Source organism: Centroberyx affinis, unplaced genomic scaffold, assembly GCF_046629955.1.
Source record: "Centroberyx affinis isolate AG114_WGS23_722 - 3 ecotype Tasmania unplaced genomic scaffold, CSIRO-AGI_Caff_v1 ptg001001l_1, whole genome shotgun sequence".
Taxonomy (NCBI): Eukaryota; Metazoa; Chordata; class Actinopteri; order Beryciformes; family Berycidae; genus Centroberyx; species Centroberyx affinis.
The window spans coordinates 72,501-90,656 of record NW_027279565.1 but is presented as its reverse complement, the minus strand read 5'-3'; the positions used below and the strand labels follow the sequence as shown (position 1 = coordinate 90,656).

General features: G+C 42.5%; 1 protein-coding gene across 3 annotated transcripts in view; it reads left to right on the top strand.

The window, feature by feature from the left end:
* The first annotated feature begins 1,783 nt into the window (after positions 1–1,783).
* The window catches only part of satb2 (SATB homeobox 2), a 41,572-nt gene continuing 25,199 nt past the window's right edge, over positions 1,784–18,156 (top strand). For all 3 annotated transcript variants that reach the window (XM_071522546.1, XM_071522545.1, XM_071522544.1), the window contains exons 1-3: positions 1,784–1,911; positions 11,465–11,677; positions 15,233–15,418. In XM_071522546.1, coding sequence (XP_071378647.1) covers positions 11,509–11,677; positions 15,233–15,418 — 355 coding nt within the window. In that variant the 5' untranslated portion in view covers positions 1,784–1,911; positions 11,465–11,508. The remainder of the gene's footprint in view (positions 1,912–11,464; positions 11,678–15,232; positions 15,419–18,156) is intronic.

Below are 18,156 nucleotides of genomic sequence, written 5' to 3'. Positions count from 1 at the left end.
GCTGATATTTTCACCTGTTTAAAAAACATAAGGTTTTAAGACATACTATTAGATTACATGACTTGTTAATATTGATATGTTTGCAGTATAAACGTTGGCTTTGCATTCAGAAGACAGAATTACATATAGGCCATTCTTCAGTGCCATTTGACCCTGGCTTCCTTATCTATTAGACACATGCAGTGACATCTGCCTATCAAGTCAGGTTTATCATTAACTGATATCGCCCAACAGTGCACTGCTGTTGTATTGACTCAGGGCATCTAATAACGAGAGAGAGAGAGAGAGAGAGAGAGAGAGACAGAGAGAGAGAGAGAGAGAGCGAGAGAGATCATCAGAGAGAGAGATAGAGAGAGAGAGAGAGAGAGAGAGAGAGAGAGAGAGAGAGAGATCATCCTGGACTTATTATTAGGCTACTGATTAACATGTATCAGCGCATGGACTTCAACTTGGGCGGATTATCTGCAGGATGATACTGGCATGTGTGAAGCCTGGTGGGTATTATTAGAGGGAAGCTGCAACAGCGATAGCGAAGTGATAAGTTATTGCTGCATGAGGCAGAAAGACATAGACGTGGGAAAAGGAACAGAAGAGTTCCCAGTTTGTGTTTTTTCATGTCAAGGACCCCACACAGTTACACATTACCCCCCTAGATGAGATTTTGTTGCCGGGACCCCCTGTCTGAGAAGAGTTTTGTTGTTAGGTATATGACTTAGAAAATTATTACATAACTTTTTTATATTATAGTCGGGGAGATAAGGGCGAGAGTCAAAATAGACAGTCTTGTGCATTCTCACGTCGTGCAATAACGTATCGAGAATGAAATATCAGTCAAATTAAACAAGCTTTCATGCTGTCGAGGACCCTTCCAAGTCCCCCCTGGGTGCCCCGGATCCCAGTTTGGACACCTTTAGGATCGCCAGTCGCTGTCGTGTAAATTGTCTCTAGGCTATAAGGCTATCTGGAAGACATACACGTTGATATCTCATTCTGTTTGGCCTATAAGCGAGATCTAGCCCACAAAATGCTCGCATGGGTCAGATTAGTATTGACGCCCCTTGCACCCCCCTCCCTTCCCTCTCTCTTTCCTCTCTCCTCCCCTTCTCTCCTCCTCTCCTCCCTCTATCAGTCAGTGCGCCCGTTGGCACAGGAAAGATTGAAAGTGACACACTCTGATTGGAAACCGGTACCTTTACACCGATAAATCCCGCGATTAACTCAGATATTCATGTGTGTTTTTTTCCCGGCCAGGTTTTTGTTTTTCTTCTACCAACTTGGTTTTGTTTCCATACGAGCGTTTTCCCCGATTGTGTTGCGTTATGCGCTTTTCTTTCTCCCGTGGATGAAGCCATGAGTTCAGAGGAGGACAGATTTGCGCCATAGAGACGTGTTTGAGCTAAAAGAAGGAACAAAAAAAACGCGAAGGACAGACAAAAAAGTCCAGATTGCACCTAAAATATCAACTTTGGGTCTGCGTGCTCCAGTCCGGCGAAGGTTCCCCGTCTCCAAACCACTGCTGCTCCTGAGAAAGACTCTCTCTCTCTCTCTCTCTCTCTCTCTCTCTCTCTCACACACACACACACACACACACACACACACACACACACACACACACACACACACACACACACACTTTCTCTCTCGCCACTACTTCTCCACAGACGATAAGCACACGCATCCTCCGTCCATCTCCTGTCTCCGACCATCTCTCCACTGAGTCCGCTGCTCTGCTGCGCTCGGCGTCGCCACCAGCAAGTTTTTCCTTCTTTGTGGATCTCCGGTCCGACTCCAGCTCAGTCCTGCGTGATCGGTATCCGGGAGCCGAACCAAGCCCAGCCCTGGATTCAATACTCCTGATCAATGGACAGAGCCTCCTCAGCGGCCATCAGCGCTACAGACACGCCGTAAACAGTGAGTAGCTGCACCGAGACCCCACACAGCAGGTCGCTTATGTTCATGCATGCTCCTCTGCAGGGTCACAGACCCCGAACCGAATTAACTATTTAAATCATATTGAATGAAATAAAAAATAGATTCATTCAATAATATTTGTGATATTGGCCTAATAGCGATATGACAAAAACTTTGATACCAACGTAAAGAATACGCTTCCCATTAGTCTATCCATTAGATTAAATTGACTATAGATCGTCAGTAGTGGGATGAAATTATTAGGCCTATTATTATTATTATTAGTAGTAGTAGTATTATTATTATTATTATTATTATTATTACAGCCTTTTAGCCTAACAATACTATCAGTCTAACAATTAACGGCTATATCAATATTATTATAATTATGATTACTGTTATGATTAGCTAATAATTAATAGCCTATAATAATTAATTTTGTACTATTTATACTAAAGCATGGCCTATTTACCTGGCTACTTGACCCGTACATGATAAAGTTCAGTTATGAAGGTATCTTGGCATCGTGGTCTGCCTTGCTGTGTTTCTAATAATATTGTTTATCTTCATATTTTTTTACTAAAGCTTACTTGCATTTCAAATATTAAAAAATACACCAAAAAAATATACATACAGCAATAAAAGGTAGACCCATGGTCTTTGAATATTGTCAGTAAAACAATGAGGTTTATAGTGTTTTTCTGGTCATTTTTTGCATTTGAGCACAAACTGTTAGTAGCCTCAGATGTTATTATAGCCAGTGTTTTATAGACGAAGAATTAACCGCACATATTCAGAATAATTTTCACCAAAACTAAATGTCTGGGAGTTATTTATGTTTGTGTGTGTGTGTGTGTGTGTGTGTGTGTGTGTGTGTGTGTGTGTGTGTGTGTGTGTGTGTGTGTGTGTTGTTTTTGAATACGGACAGGTTTCAGTCTTTTAAAGAAAACAACACAACACGGTCGGAAAATGCGTCACCAAATTACAACAATTCTGTCCACTGTTTAACTTTTTAAATAATTACTGAACCATTACTCTGAGAGGTGTTAAGGGAGTTATTGATTAACACATTGTGGGTTTAAATAAAAGCATCGCTTCATTTTATTCTGCAGAACATATTCATCATTAAACTAGAAACATAGCTATTTACAGAACAGAGAGGTTTAGTGCATGATTTAAATGTTTAATTATATTTTCCGGCCGCTCTGAGGCCTTTAACCTATAGGCAACACCTATATGAAAACTTTCAAATTACCAATAGCCCTCTTGCCTTATAGCTACTTTATGGTCAGTTCAAAATGAATAAAATATGATCATTTAATACAGAGGCACAGTAATATAAAGAGGCATAGCAAATTCTTAAGCAAAGAGTTAGACATGACTGTCTAAATGCCAAAGCACAGGTCTGAAGAGGGACTTTGAAGAAGTTTTGGACAAAAAAGGCCTATACTCTGTAATCAATAGAAACCGAAGCCAAATGCGTTTGGCTAAATGAGAAACAGTCGTTCCCCAGACCATCATGTCAAGAGCAATAGTTTGTGCTCCGCTAAAAATGCTAAAAGCTCTTGCCAGAGATTAGGCCTGAATTCTCAAGTCAATGGTGAATTAAAGAGATGCGCAGTTTTGTTAAGGTCTCCTATGGAAACATATGGGTCAGAGGCTTTAACACAAACAGCGTGGTAACATCACATCAGGTCACACATGGAGCCTGTAGGCCCACCAGAGAATAATGCTCTGCACCAAAGAAGTAACACAACTACTCATCACTCCTTACTCATTTCAAAATGTATCTTACTACTTTAATTATACTCAATGGGAGCAGTAATTCGTTACTATACTCGTTACGTTACTTTTCCGTTACAGCCGCAAAACCGGCGATTGCATCCTCCCTTACCTTTAAAAAACAGCTTTCTCTCCTCTAAATTATCAACAAACCGAACAGCGTTCATGTCCAATGTTCTTGTAATCACAAAAGTAACGACTATGGGGTAGCTGTAACACTGTAACAGTATTATTAGAATAAATAATAATATTAGCCTAATAATAATTAATTCCTGCAAAAAGTAGCCTAATAATATCAGTGTGACGCTTTACAAGCCAACGCTCCTTGTCACCGTCGACCATTTTCTCATCTCCATACGTCAATGTGTTTGAATAACCCGTGACCCTAAAAAAAAAAAAAAAAAAAAAAAAAAAAATACACGGTTTCCACGAAACTCTCGGAGGCAACCGCGATGAAAAATGAATTCGTTTCAGTCCGTGTGATGGGAGACTTTCTGCACCCACACCAGATTTCTGCCTGTCTGTTTAAAGTTTGCTTAGATGTTGAAAGTTGGCAGGGCGCGCGCACTTTCTCGGGTCGTGAAGGGCTTGATCTGTAACGCTTTGTTAGCGCGGATCAAAATAGGGGAAAAGCCACATTTTTATTCAGCTTTCACTGAGCTGTACAGGCTTAATGTGAGTGTGATTGCTAGAGGCGATTTCCAAGTCTGGTGAGGAGAGGATTTTTTAAGACACTCATCTTGATGTGCACATTATCTATGGTTGGAAATTTCATGCACTTTATGAAGACCCTGTTGGCCTTTTAGCTTGACTTTCTATAGGCTATGCCCTTTTCAGTAGCTAGAACATTTAGGTAGAAGATGATTGCCATTAATTATTTGTTTTTTCCTCATTTAGTGAGGAGTTATTGTAACTTTCTGTGGGGCGATGTCATTTTGTAGGCTGATTCTCATGACTAATGTGAGTCTAACACACTGTTTTTCCAGCTAAAACAATACTATTAATTTAGACCCAGAGATTAATTACCTCATTGGTGCATAGGAACAAATTAAACACACTCTTAGTCCATCAGAAATCTCTCCCACTTGTCTCTCCTTTTCACTTCCAATAAAATAGGGTTAGGGATATCTCCCTCCTTCCTCCCTGCTCTCACCCATTGCTTTCCTGTGTGAACCCAGTTATCTGTTCACACGTATCAAGGGTGTGTCTGCGCTATTAAACTGCAGATTAGATAGTGGGGAAGGTCTGTGGGGAGAGAGGAGGCTCACTAATGATACTCCTCTATCTGGCTACGGGACCCGTCCCACTCCACCTCTCGCCGCTCTGTATACTCTCCCTCACAGATAACTATAATCTAATGTCTCTTATTCAGCCTCGTGCATATTTCATCTGACGCCCTGCGGCTTGCAGTGCGCCCTGATGATGAATCCATGGTCTTTAAAGCCCAGTAGAATAGAAGAATACAGTGGACAGAAGACCTGCCTCTGTTTTTGCAGCTTGTTCTTTGGGGTCAGTTCGTCCTCTTCCTCTTCCCCCACAGTTATTCCCATTCTGGTGAGGCTGGTGTACGTTGCGGTGGATGGGTTTGGCATCGGTGTGTGTGTGTGTGTGTGTGTGTGTGTATGTATGTGTATGGGTGAGTATGTAAATGTGTGTGTGTGCGTCTGGGTGTAGTAAATGTGTAATTTCGCTGGGATGTTAAAGTAAAGTTTCACCTTGTTGCCGTTTTCATGGGAGCACAAGACAAAACGGCAGTGCATCATGTCTAAAGCTCCGACAGGCTGCTCCTCCCGCACTGTTTAAGGGAAGCGTGTGTGTGTGTGTGTTTGTGTGTGTCTGCGCATGTGTGTGTCTTGTGCATGTGTCCGTCCGTGCATGTGTGTTTGTTTCTCAGGGTCTTATTTGTCTCTTATGTGTGTGACTGTGTTGTGAGTCAGTGTGTGGTCCCTGGAAGTGTTAAAGCAGAGAGTCTGTGTAGCGTGCTGGCTGTGGTTTGTGTGGCTGAGTGTCTGTCTGTGTGTGACTGTGTGTGTGTGTGTGTGTGTGTGTGTGTGTGAGTGTGTGTGAGTGTGTTTAAGCATGCGTGTGCATCCTCTAGCTGGAGGGGCGAGGCTATAAAGCCTCACTGTTAACTCTTTATCCTGTATTATCAAATGAGATGTTTACGAGAGAGCTAAACATGTTTGCCAGAAGGCCTTTGTCTCGCCCCCTCTCCCCGCTTATTTTCCTCTGTGTTTGTATGTGTGTGTGTGTGTGTGTGTGACAAATACAATAGCACAAAATTTGCGCAATCATATTAATGTGCGTGTGTGTGTGCCATAAAGGTCTCTCGCCCCCTCACTCCAACTCTTACCCATTTCACCACATCACAACACTCTCTCAGTAACACATCTGATGGCCATAAACAACAAATTCCACAATAATGTAACCTTCCCTAACAGCAATCATTCCTCATAAACAGTCACATAAAAAGTTTAATTTTGTTCTCCATTTTGTTTTCAGACTTTTTTTTTTTAATTCTGTGAATCATAAATTATGGAAATGACTCTTTTGAATGTGTTTCTGCAGCTAGGAGTGGAGGTGCAAGACGTAGGCTGCAAATGTACGACTTGGTGTGCATTAGTTGTGATGAGAGTGTGTGTGTAGGTGTGTGTGTGTGTGTGTGTTAGCCTACCATGCATGAGGTGAATGTACAGTATTGAAAGTATTGAACGGGGATGAGGCATTATGTAAAGCTTGCTGATAGGCAGTTGTGTGTGTGTGTGTGTGTGTCTCTGTATGAGCATATGTGTGTGTATACAGTACGTGTGTGTGTGCCTGCATTTGACAGCAGGGCTTTTAATATGCCCCCCCCCCCAATCTTTTATCTGTGCTGCAGAGCCAGGCATTAGCCAATAGCTTGATAGCCCTGCTATAAAAGTGCATCTTCAGTGGGAAGAGTGGCCTATCTGCTGACATTTTCCTATAGGTGACGCCTCTCCCATTCTCCCCTGCTATCAGTGCTAATAATGTCCTCATAGGTCATTCTCTCTGTGTCTGGTTTGCATGTTTAAGGCACAACCCTTTATTAGTAGAGTCATATCACAACGGTTAGAGAGATACTGAGCTAGCCGGTCCAGAGGCAGTTAGAGCAGGAGACACAGCAGCGAGGCTATGTAAGTTTCCTCCCTTTCATTTTATTGCAGTTTTCTTGAAAGTGTGTGAAGTTGGTGTTTCCTCCTGATGCCTTTCATTGAGATTCATTCGCTTGTTTCATATAACCAAGTGTTGTGTTATTTTGTGATGCACAGGTTGGACATCTTTTGCTGTCCAGCTAACTTTATTGACTTTCCACTCATCCCTACCCTTGTTATCCTTCTCTCTGCCCTGTTTCAAATATCTAAGCGTTAGTGTTGGTTAGTTTTAGAGCTGCAGTACATTGTTTGCTTTGTTTCCTCTAGACCTACAACTTATTACAATGGCTGCTCTGAAGGAGTGTGTGTGTGTGTGTGTGTGTGTGGTGTGTGTATGCGTGTGTCTGTGTGTGTGTGTGTGTGTGTGTGTGTGTGTGTGTGTGTGTGTGTCGGGGGGGTAAGAGCCAACACAAAGGAACACAGGCTTCTTCTTCATTTTGTCTTAAGAACTGATTGTATTGCAGCGACTGGAGAACATTTTTTATTGCTAGTTAATTTATATTCACACCTAAATCGGTATACTATCTGCACATGTTGCCTCATCAAAGGCATAACACTAAAACAGTCAGATACGACCGCAGTAGGCTATATTAAGTATTTTTCAAATCCAGGCTCAGAGAAAACACAAAGAGCCAGAAAGAGAAAAGGGGGCACAAGAGAAGATGGCAGAGATAAAAAGAGAAAATAAAATGCAACAGTGACAGGAGGAATGAAAAACTGGAAATTGGAAAACAGTTTTCACGGACGGTTCCAAGTTCCTCTGCTGCAGCCCCTACTTTACACTTCTTTACAACAGTCATTATACCGTATGTCTTTCAAATGGATGGGACTACCAATCAGTGTTTGTCAGCCGTCTGATTTGTAGAGTTTAGACTGGCTTTGAATTACATGTTAGCCTCTGTTTGTGTGTGTTTACGTCTTTGAGCTCGACATATTGTTTATAGGTGTGTTTGTTGTTGTGTCGTACTCTTCTATTTCTTAGGGTGTGTCTGCATTTTTCCTCTGCAATCTTGTCTTTGGCCCTCAGTATGTATTTGTTATGTCTAGAACATGTAATAATGTGGAATTTGATAGTGGCTTATCGTCAAAACGTGATCATGGCTTAGAATCAAAAATAATGCAGGAGACAAAAAGCAGAGAGTGTATTTTAGTGTTTTTCTGTTAAATATAACACTCTCTCAGAGCATAAATATTTAGAGGTGAGGTTATTACCCTTTTATTATCAAAAGGACAATGAGCATGTAATAATGCAGAATATGATAGTAGCTTATCTTTAAATCTGGTTGATGATATCTTTGTATGAGAGATATAGTAGGATAAAAAACGATCTGGAGAATGAATTTTAGTGTTTCTTTGATAAGTATGACAGTTGCCCAGAGAGGCATTATGTCGGGAAATGTTTCATGACCCTTTCCTTATCAAAAAGGCATTAAATTTGTACCTGTCTCCAAAGCACAAATATAACTGCTCCTCTTATCGCCTGTCTATTAACTGCTTTGACTATCACAAGCCTTATCAACCAGCATGGCAGATGGATGTAGGATATAGATGGTGGCTTGTGTTTATAACAATCCTATATCAATACCTGTGTTGCTAAATCTATGGCCATCAGAGCCACTGATACAGTATACCGTCATAAGGACAGTTATCAAGTCTTGCCCACACTTGTCGACAGTATGTCTTTACAGCAAAAGGTTATTGCTCAACATGCCCATAATAATTGTATAAAAATAGATTAGCATTTATCAGTCTTGTTTCTGCATAATAGAAGTGTGATATCCAGACGGGGAGGTCCACACCCTATCTATTATTTACAGTACATTCGGCACCGTTTTGATGTGGTTAACATGTAAATGCTGTACATAGAGAAAGAAAGAAAGAAAGAAAGAAAGAAAGAAAATGTAGGAAAGTAAGACAGTTACAGACAATGAATGAATGAATGAATGAATCACTCAACCAGTCTCACCTATCTGCATGTGCTGTAGAAGACTGGTAGATAAACTGGTGTGCTGACCCAGCCAGTCAACCAGACAGGACAGTTAGAGTGGTGACAGCGAGCGGCTGGGACGTCCTGCCTCTGAAACAACACTGAGACGATGAGACTCCGCTTGGCTCCCTGATCCACAGGCTGCTTCCTCGCATTGTCTGGATCACACCTTAATATTTAATAAACTACTGCATCCTTACACTCGATATATTATGCACCACTCCACAGCACAATGCCTCACTGCTGAAAAGAGACTTTTGTTGGGAGAATTTAAATGTTGAAATCCTTCATATCAGTTGCAGTTTGATGGATGTGATTTATTTTATCCTTAAACAATAAATGCCACAGTAAATGCCACAATAAATGCCACAATAAATGCCACAATAAATGCCAAATTCAAGACGAACTGGAAATGATTCATAAATAGGAAGCATCAGGTATGATCATTTTTAAATTTCTGCTTCATTAATACCTAGCAAACTATATGGGCTATGAGGTGCATCTAATCTTCCAGTCACCCAGTATAGGGGGCACAAATATGCATAACATGATAACATGACTTATCTCTTGGGTCAATACCAAATGTAAGTAAAGCAGGATGTGTTGCAAGATTATAAGATGCTGGGAAATTGTGTGTATCTGTTAGTGTGTGTGTGTGTGTGTGTGTGTGTGTATGTGTGTATATGTGTGCGCACGCTTGTTGAGATGGTGAGATGTCGGCAAGGCCAGGTCTTGATAGGGATCGTCAGTAGCGGAGCGCTGCAGTCGCTCAGGTTAGGACCTGTTAAGATAGATTCTCCTAATTTAACCCATTCACTCAGATTAAAGGGCGTCTGTTTAAGGGAAGAGGTGAAAGTGTGTGTGAATGTGATGATTGCAGGTAGAGTTACACTTCACATGATACTGGAGGAGTTTTTAAGAAGTGTTTATTGAAAATTTATGTCGCAAGAAGCCAGTGCATTTCATTCAATGTTATATTGTATTCTGTTGTTCTTTACTGTAGCTACAGCATTGTTAGTGGTTAGATTTATATGCAAAGGCTCCCTTTTCCTTAGCAAGCCCCACCATGTGAATTATAGCTACCACTGTACTCGCACTCGAACACATTGCTTTCCACTCAGCGTAGCTCTTTGAACTAGGTTTTTTTTTTTTTTTTTGCCGCTCTTATTAAACTCTGCCACTTGCATTTTTGGCCTCTACCACCCACACTTTTTAATCACGCCAAGGCTAATGTTTTTAATTTATTATTCGTTTTGAAATTTTGCCCGAGCTCTTAATTCTTCGCAGATTGGGGAAGATATTTTTTTTTTTTTGTTTTTTCGTTTTTGTGGTGGATGGTGTTTTCCAGCTGCGCAGTACTGGAGAAGCGAGACGTCGGTGAGGTGGAGAGAGAAGAAGAGGGAAAAGGAGAGAGAGAGAGAGAGAGAGAGAGAGAGAGAAAGGGAGGGTGAGACACAGGGAGAGAGGGGGGGGGGGGGGGGGGGGGGAGAGAAAGACAAAGAGAGAGAGAGAGACCGCAGTGTGAAAACATTGTCTTTTGTGGAGACTCATGACAGCCGGAGCAGTAAAAGCTGTAAAAACTATTAAGAGAGGGGGGCCGATTCTAATCAGGCGCTGTGGAATATGCCACACTCAAACAATAACCATGGATTCTCCCTCGTTTGTTCTGGTGAATCGCCGGCCAATGTCAGTCAGTACTTTGACCCTCTGTGTTTTTCCACTCCCAAATCTGGTCACTAACTTGATTTCCATACTCCAATATGAAAACCTTCCTCGCTCGCTCTCCTCTCCCTCTTCACCATTTTCCACAAACAATCCCTTGTCCTTCTCCCTCTCTCTCTCTCTCTCTCTCTCTCTCCCTCAGTTTCTCTCTTTCTCTCTGAGGGTCACACATGCTGGCAGACGTTGTCCAGGGACTAGTATGTAAATAAGAGCAGTCCATTTGGCCTGGCTGAGCTGGCTGCTCTTTGATACTTGGCGTGTGTCCTCAGTCTGGCCTGGCAGAGTTTCTAATGGCATTACCCTATATTAGATGTTTGGCTGACACTCTTATCAGGGGACACTAACCCATGAGGCACACACTCTCATATGTGTGTGTGTGTGTGTGTGTGTGTGTGTGTGTGTAAGGTAACACACATATACAGTAGTACTCACATATAATGATGTACACATACTCATACTACATATGCTACACAAGCGAGGCCACACCATCCCTCCCTGCTGACTTGCCCAGTTTACATTCTCCACAAACACTGATGCAGAACAACTCTCTCCCTCTCTCTCTCTCTCCCTCTCTCTCTCTCTGGTTCGACCCCACAGTTTGTTGATAACCCTGACCTTTCTTTCTAACACACTTGAGTTTTAGATAGTTGAAACCAATACATTGCTGTTGTGTTTGTCAGTCTATTATCTCTGATTGTTTGCGGCCTATTCACTGTCTGGCTATGATATCAATCTATCCTCCTGTAATGCCATATACTTCCAACTTTTTCTGCCCCCTGAAAAGTAAATTACCTATTTTTCCCCCTATAAGTGGGTGTTTCTACAAGTCCAATGAGAGACTGACAACCTGTATCCCCCCTGTCTCTTTTTCCCCCCTCAATCTCTCCAGACTCCTTCTCTCTGGCTGGAGCTCCTCCGGGTGTTTGGAGGGGGATGGAGCGAGGAGGGGAGAGTCCCATCATGCAGGACAGTCCTGAGCGGAGGGGAGGCAGTCCGGACCTCAGCGGCCTCCCGCCGCCGGGGAAGAAGGGCCGCTTGGAGCTCAACGGGAGCCCCACGGGGCCGCGTATACGCCACAACGGAGCCCCGAGACCCCTGGGAGGTAAGCAACACTCTGCATTTACATATGATCTGGATGCTATCAAGAAAAACAAAAAGACAGCTCCATGTTGCTCAAGAGATGACAATATGAATCCTGAAATCTGTTTAATCTCAAAGTGACATATTCACTATGAAGACACCCACACTTAAAAAGTGATTGTTGACTAAAAAGTAAAATACACCAGACAATATCACTTGAGTTATCAGCAATAATAATAACATTACAAAATAGTGGCATTTAAGAAAACGTCAACATCTACATTTTTGAAATATCAAGCGATGAACCTGAGGTAATAATTATTTTCCAAATGGGATAGATCATATTTTGGAATGAAAGCCTTCATATTCTTGGATTGTTGCATGTGTTGAAACAGAGAAAGCAACTGGGCTTGTTCGATTACGGCCTGTCAAAACAGCTATGGTCATTTCAGCCGGGTGTAAGAGGCTCATGAGCTCATTTTGTTCCCCATCACATGCGCCATACCCACAGACAGCATTTGACACCATAATAAGCCGCATACTTGCCATGAGTTGAGTTGGGCTGAATCCACTGTGTTGTAGTATGGCAGACTAGTGGAGCTCAGAGCATTGCTGTGTTTATACACTGTATACTGTATTGGCTTAATCTATAAGTCTGGTGGGAACTGTATAACACTGGGCTTACCAAATAAAGGAGCTCGCGCCATATAAACATGATTTATACAGCTCACTCTGGGTTATCGATCCCTGCATTCATTGTGGGAGTGTGTTTCTTGTGTGTGTGTGTGTGTGTGCTTGTGTGTGTGTGTGTGTGTGCATTTATGCCTGTGTCTGGGTCTGTTTGTGTTGCCATATGGTTGCAGAAGTTTCTCGGTTTCACAGAGCAACAGGGAACTCAGATGCTACAGCAGATAGAAGGGAGAGAAACAGAGGATGAATGAGTTAAAGAAAGAGAATGAGTGAGTGTCAAAATAGAAAACAGAAGAGAGAAACACATTTCTGTGTGAATAAAGTTGTGAGAGTGTCAGTGATGGGGGGATTGAGGGAGAGAGAGAGAGAGAGAGAGAGAGAGAGAGAGAGAGAGAGAGAGAGAGAGAGGAGGGAGGAGGGAGGAGGGAGGACGGGTTTTCCTGTGCTGAGCGGATGGTGTGGATGGTTGGCCTGTAATAATGACGGGTTGTCTTTGAAGACAGGAAACTCAACGTGTCTCCTCCAAACCACACTGCTGCCATGAGGAGGGGAACACACACACACACACACACACACACACACACACACACATATATATATACACTAGGACTGAACGCAAACACACAGATTCACATGCTCGCGCACGCCGCAAATATACATTCACAAGCTCATATGCACACACACTCACACACATACGATGACTGCCAACACACTCACCAACATACGCTCCAAAACACACACACAACATACATATCTCATTCTAATATCCTCGTTCACTCATCCCCATACATATTAGAGGGATTAGAGGTTTGAGGCAACATCACAGCATCCAAACCAGATCAACCAGAGTCAGCAGGCAAATCAGAGGACACTGGATATAAGAGAAGAAAGACAGAGGTGAGAGTGGAAAGAGTGTGAGATAGAGCTGCGGAGAGAGAGAGAGAGAGAGAGAGAGGGAGAGAGAGAGAGAGAGAGAGAGAAAGAGAGAGGAGTGCTGGTCGGATGGAGCTGCTCTGTGTTGACAGTTATATTTCCCTGTTGGGGGAAATTCACTTACTTGAATTGGCACAGCGCTCCAGTGTGTAATTCACTCCATGAGAGCCTGGAGGACTGGGAGCGGGGTGATTAATGAGGAGGAAATAGAAATATAGGAATTGACTGATTAAAACAAGGGGAGGGATGGGTCGGCGGGGTGGGGTGGGGGGGCAGGGGTGGGGGCTAATGCTGCTGCACCTCATGTGTATGTATGGAGGAGTGAGACATGTGTGTGCATGCTGGGATGAGGAGGCGTGTGTGTGTGTGAGGTAATACAGTGCATAGAGTCATGCGTGCGTGTGTGTGTGTGTGTTTGGTATTGTGCGGTATGCATGTGGTATCACACATTGCCGTGCTCTGTATTATTAGTGCTGGGACGCTGCCTAATGCTCTCAGTCCATCATTTCTTTTGAGGGCTTTAATTAATTGCCAGTCGACAGGTGGCCCAAAACCAAAAGCCTTTTAGGAAAAAGGCTGATATTGGAGAGGAGGGAATGGTATTGGTGCAGGGAGCCAAAAGGACAGGGATGCTGGAGGGGAATTGTGAGAATAGTGCCATGGACACATAGATATTCTCTGAAAATACTGAGGAGGGACAAGTGTTTGTCACCATGTTAATTTGAAATAGCCCTATCTTGTTAGCCTTCATGATTTCCTCAAGAGATGTTAAGCTTCTTTTTTCAATTGCTTGAGATAGAAAACAATTCATTTTGATTGCAGGTGATTTTAGAGCCAGTTAGTTAATAATAAGTTAGTTTATTATTAATTTAGTTAGTATGGAAGTTCCTGAAGCTGCTCCCATTTCCTCACACATTCCAAAGACGGGGAAGGTGGATTGGAGACACCAAATGTCCCATAGGTATGAAAGTGAGTGTGGACGCCAGGAAGACTAGTGGCAACTGAAGCATCAGCCAATAGGAATTCTATTAAAGAATAAAGACTAAAGTAGAGAACAGAATGGCTCCCATGCTAAGTCCCGGTCTGCTGAAGCACAGCGCTGGGCCATATGTCTAGACCGAGTTCAACATTTCTCTGTGATTGCTTAAATTTCTCTGACATGATAATTAATATAATTGTCCTAAAACGCAAACTTCCACATGTGTTGCTGTGAAGCGGTTCAAAGAAACGCTCGGAGCCTTTGAAAGTATGTCACGGTTTTCGCCCCAGTCTGTGTGTGGTGGGAGCGCTCCAGTTTGCTCCACCCTGTATTAACTGTTGAACTCTTCCTGGAATCTGCTGCAGCGCTCACCTGGCCTGGATTTGCATATATTTGAAGAAGACCCATAGCTCCATTTGATTTCGAGAACCTTCCTTTCCACCATGAACCTCGATATTAACTAATGTATAGCATCACTTTTTGCTGTTAATATCCTGTGACTTACTAGACAGTATGTTTATTGCAAAATAGGTTTTTCCTCACTGTTATTAAGACTCTAATGAGAGTAGTGGCTGTTATCATTGTAGGTCTTTTGTATATTGTCTTTGCATATCTGTTGGAATAGCCATTACTGTGACTGTCTATCTCACCTGCCGTTAGATAGAATGCCTGGAAACACAGTGAACAGCCGTTTTACAGTTTGTGATTATGTATAATTTATTTTACAAGATTAAGCTGAGAATTTGCCAGTAAGGGTTATAATAATCAACACTATGAAAGAAAAGAGATAAAAGAGATAAAAAGCTTGACCCACAATCCATGTTTGCTGTGTATGGTGTCAGTTAGGGATAAACTATGAAGTGAATAGAGATCATGAAAGTCAAACACTAACTGAATTTATTTGTTCTTTTCTCCTCAACCCTTTCTCTCTCTTTCCCTCCATCACTCTCTTTATCCCGCTCTCTCCTTCACCAGGTCTGATGATCCCGGTCTTCTGCGTGGTGGAGCAGTCGGATGGAGGGATTCAGACGGAGGGATACGAGGGAAGAGAGGAGCACGCGGAGTTCGTCCTGGTCAGGAAGGATATCCTGTTCTCTCAGCTGGTGGAGACGGCTCTGCTGGCCCTGGGCTACTCCCACAGCTCCGCCGCACAGGCCCACGGTCAGTCAGAGAGATACTGCCAGTGCCGTTACACCTTCACCTCCCTATGCTAACACTGTCACATCCCTATCTCTGCTCTTTCCTGCTAATTGCCCTTTTAAAACTGCAGGGTTTCATTCATCCCATATAGGCTACATGCATTTAAAAGAAAATTGAAAGACAGGTGCAGATTGCAGCCTCAAAAATATTGCTATTTTGTAAGCAAAGGCCTTTTGTTGCCTATATCTTCAATAATACTCCATAATCACTTCATAATCTGCCATATTTCCATATAAATAAATATCTGTTCACCCCTCTCTATCACCAATTGATATAACACAATAGTGGTTCAACCTATAGCCAGTTCATGAACGTTTTTACATTTGCTGTTCTAAACACTGAGTATGTGGTAGGTCTTTCCCAGGAAAAATCCTGGCAGCAGCAACAGTGGTTTGTTTGGAATAAATAGAAGAAGAACTGGATAGTTAGTATGAGCAGCAATAGCCACTGAACAGACAAAGAAACTTACACACAACCTACACACACAGTCAAAGAGACTCAGACTTCTTCAAGACATCACAGTACTGGACTCACTGTTTGATTAACAGGTGATCTTAGGGAAGTGCAGTGCAGAAACACCACAGCAGTGAGCGCTTAGCACCAAAGATGTCGCCAAAATCAATATAACATGGATCTTGCGGACTACCACTTTAACTTTCATGCCAGCAGAAGTAGGTGTAGGAGTAGGTTTCAGTTTTTTCAAATGGCGGATGTTTCATTTTGGAATAAAATCCTTCAAACACTATTAAAATACCAGCCTATTATTAAACTATACATCTGAGGGCAGGCTGCCTCTATTCTCTACTCCATGATAGTGTGTGAAGGGTTTCATCCAAGGCCGTTTACAGCCATGTTTTTCCAACCACCAAGTGTCTTTCACTGTGTAAACTTCTGACTCAGAATTAAATACCATACAGCTTACGGGTCAAGACGAGAGTGATCTTTCAATGGAGAGACATGCCTCTCCCTATAATCAACGGCCCAAGAGGAAAGCACAAACTATATGCAAGGTCATCTATTTAGAGCAGACACCGTGCGGCGCACATACTGTTACAGTGGCAATAAGCACAAGAATGTTAGAAAAACACAACTAAGACACAGACAAAGCCTGTAAAAGTCATTAAAGACACAACAAAGAGCCGGACAGGAATGTCTCCGCAAGACAAAAATACAATGTGTGTGTGTGGGAGAGAGAGAGAGAACGATAGAGAGAGAGAGAGAGAGAGAGAGAGAGAGAGACTGCCTCTGTCTTTTTATGTGTGCCTGTGGGTGTGTGAGTATCAGTATTATCCCCCACAAGTGTGTGTGCCTTTGTAATATGCGTACGTGCATGGCTGTGGGTGTGTGTGTGTGCGTGTGTGTGTGTGTGTGTGTGTGTGTGTGTGTGTGTGCGTGCTGCATGTGCACGCGCGTGTGTGTGAGAGTAAGCATGTGTGTGTACAGTATGTGTGAGAATGTTTATGAAGCGGAGGAACAGAATAACTCTGTAATTTATTGTTGCACACATGGTAGTCATCTACAACAGGACAGTGTCGTTTACTGCTGTCTTTTCTCAAGTATGCAGAAAATTCCATCTGGACAAATTGCTCCACACTGATATAAAATGGTAACAATAGAGTAATAGTGGGCAATATTGAAACAGACTGAAATGGTGGGCAATTCCCATCTCTTTTGAAATTTCAGTCAAGTGTTTATGGTCATATTGTCCCCACCACAATGAAAATCTATTTCGTTATTCCTATTTGAATATGTCCGCAGCCCCAAGGATATGCAGATATCCAATGTAGTGCGTGTGTGTGTGTGTGTGTGTGTGTGTGTGTGTGTGTGTTCCCACCGTCTCATAAACACACTGCCACAGGTAATCCCCTTTACTGCCTCAAGGCCAGCAGCTCTTATCAGGCCTCCTCTGTGTTTTCTTCTACCAGCTCACCTGAAACAGACACTGTACTCTTGACCTGTGCCTCTGCTCCCCGTGTGAGCCTCCTCATGTACATTATGGGAATCTGCACACTGAGCAGTATGCGTTTCAGACCGCTGCTTGATGTTATAGGTGCTACATGTTGCATTTTTAATCATCAATATATCGCTGTCAAATTACTTGTAATTCCTGTAACAAATGAGACAATGTTCAAGATGATAACAGTGGTTTTGTTGGTGCTAGTGTTTCTTAAAATTAAGACCACATTTCTCTTTCATTCTGTCGCAAAGAGGATGTTTCTACTTGTCCACCCTCTCCTTCCCTAAACTTGCCCTCTTTGGTTCCTCAGTCATAGGTTTTCTCATTTACTTTACTGAAGAGGATAAAACGGTTGGAAGTGATTTTACCGTCTGCTTTTCACTCCTTCCTCCGTCTGCCATTGCGAGAAACTCTGAAAGCTTTAGCTCTGTTTGCACTGGAAGAACAGCGCCCTCTTCCTGTTTTGTGCCATACAGTAATATCCCCTTGTGCTGTAAAGCAATCCAGCAGATTTCCCGTGAAATCCGATTTGGTGGCACACAATGTAAAATGTATTTTAGAGGGATATCGTTTTTTTGGCCCAAATAAGGGATTCCGGATCCCGAGCCCTTTCAGTCTAATGTTAATATTGACTATTTCCTCTGTTATGCATTTCTTTATTTGTTGAGGTGGATTCTGATGGGTTTTGAATCTGCAATGAAAAATATTGAAAAATTTGCTAGCCATATCTAACGATGCTTAA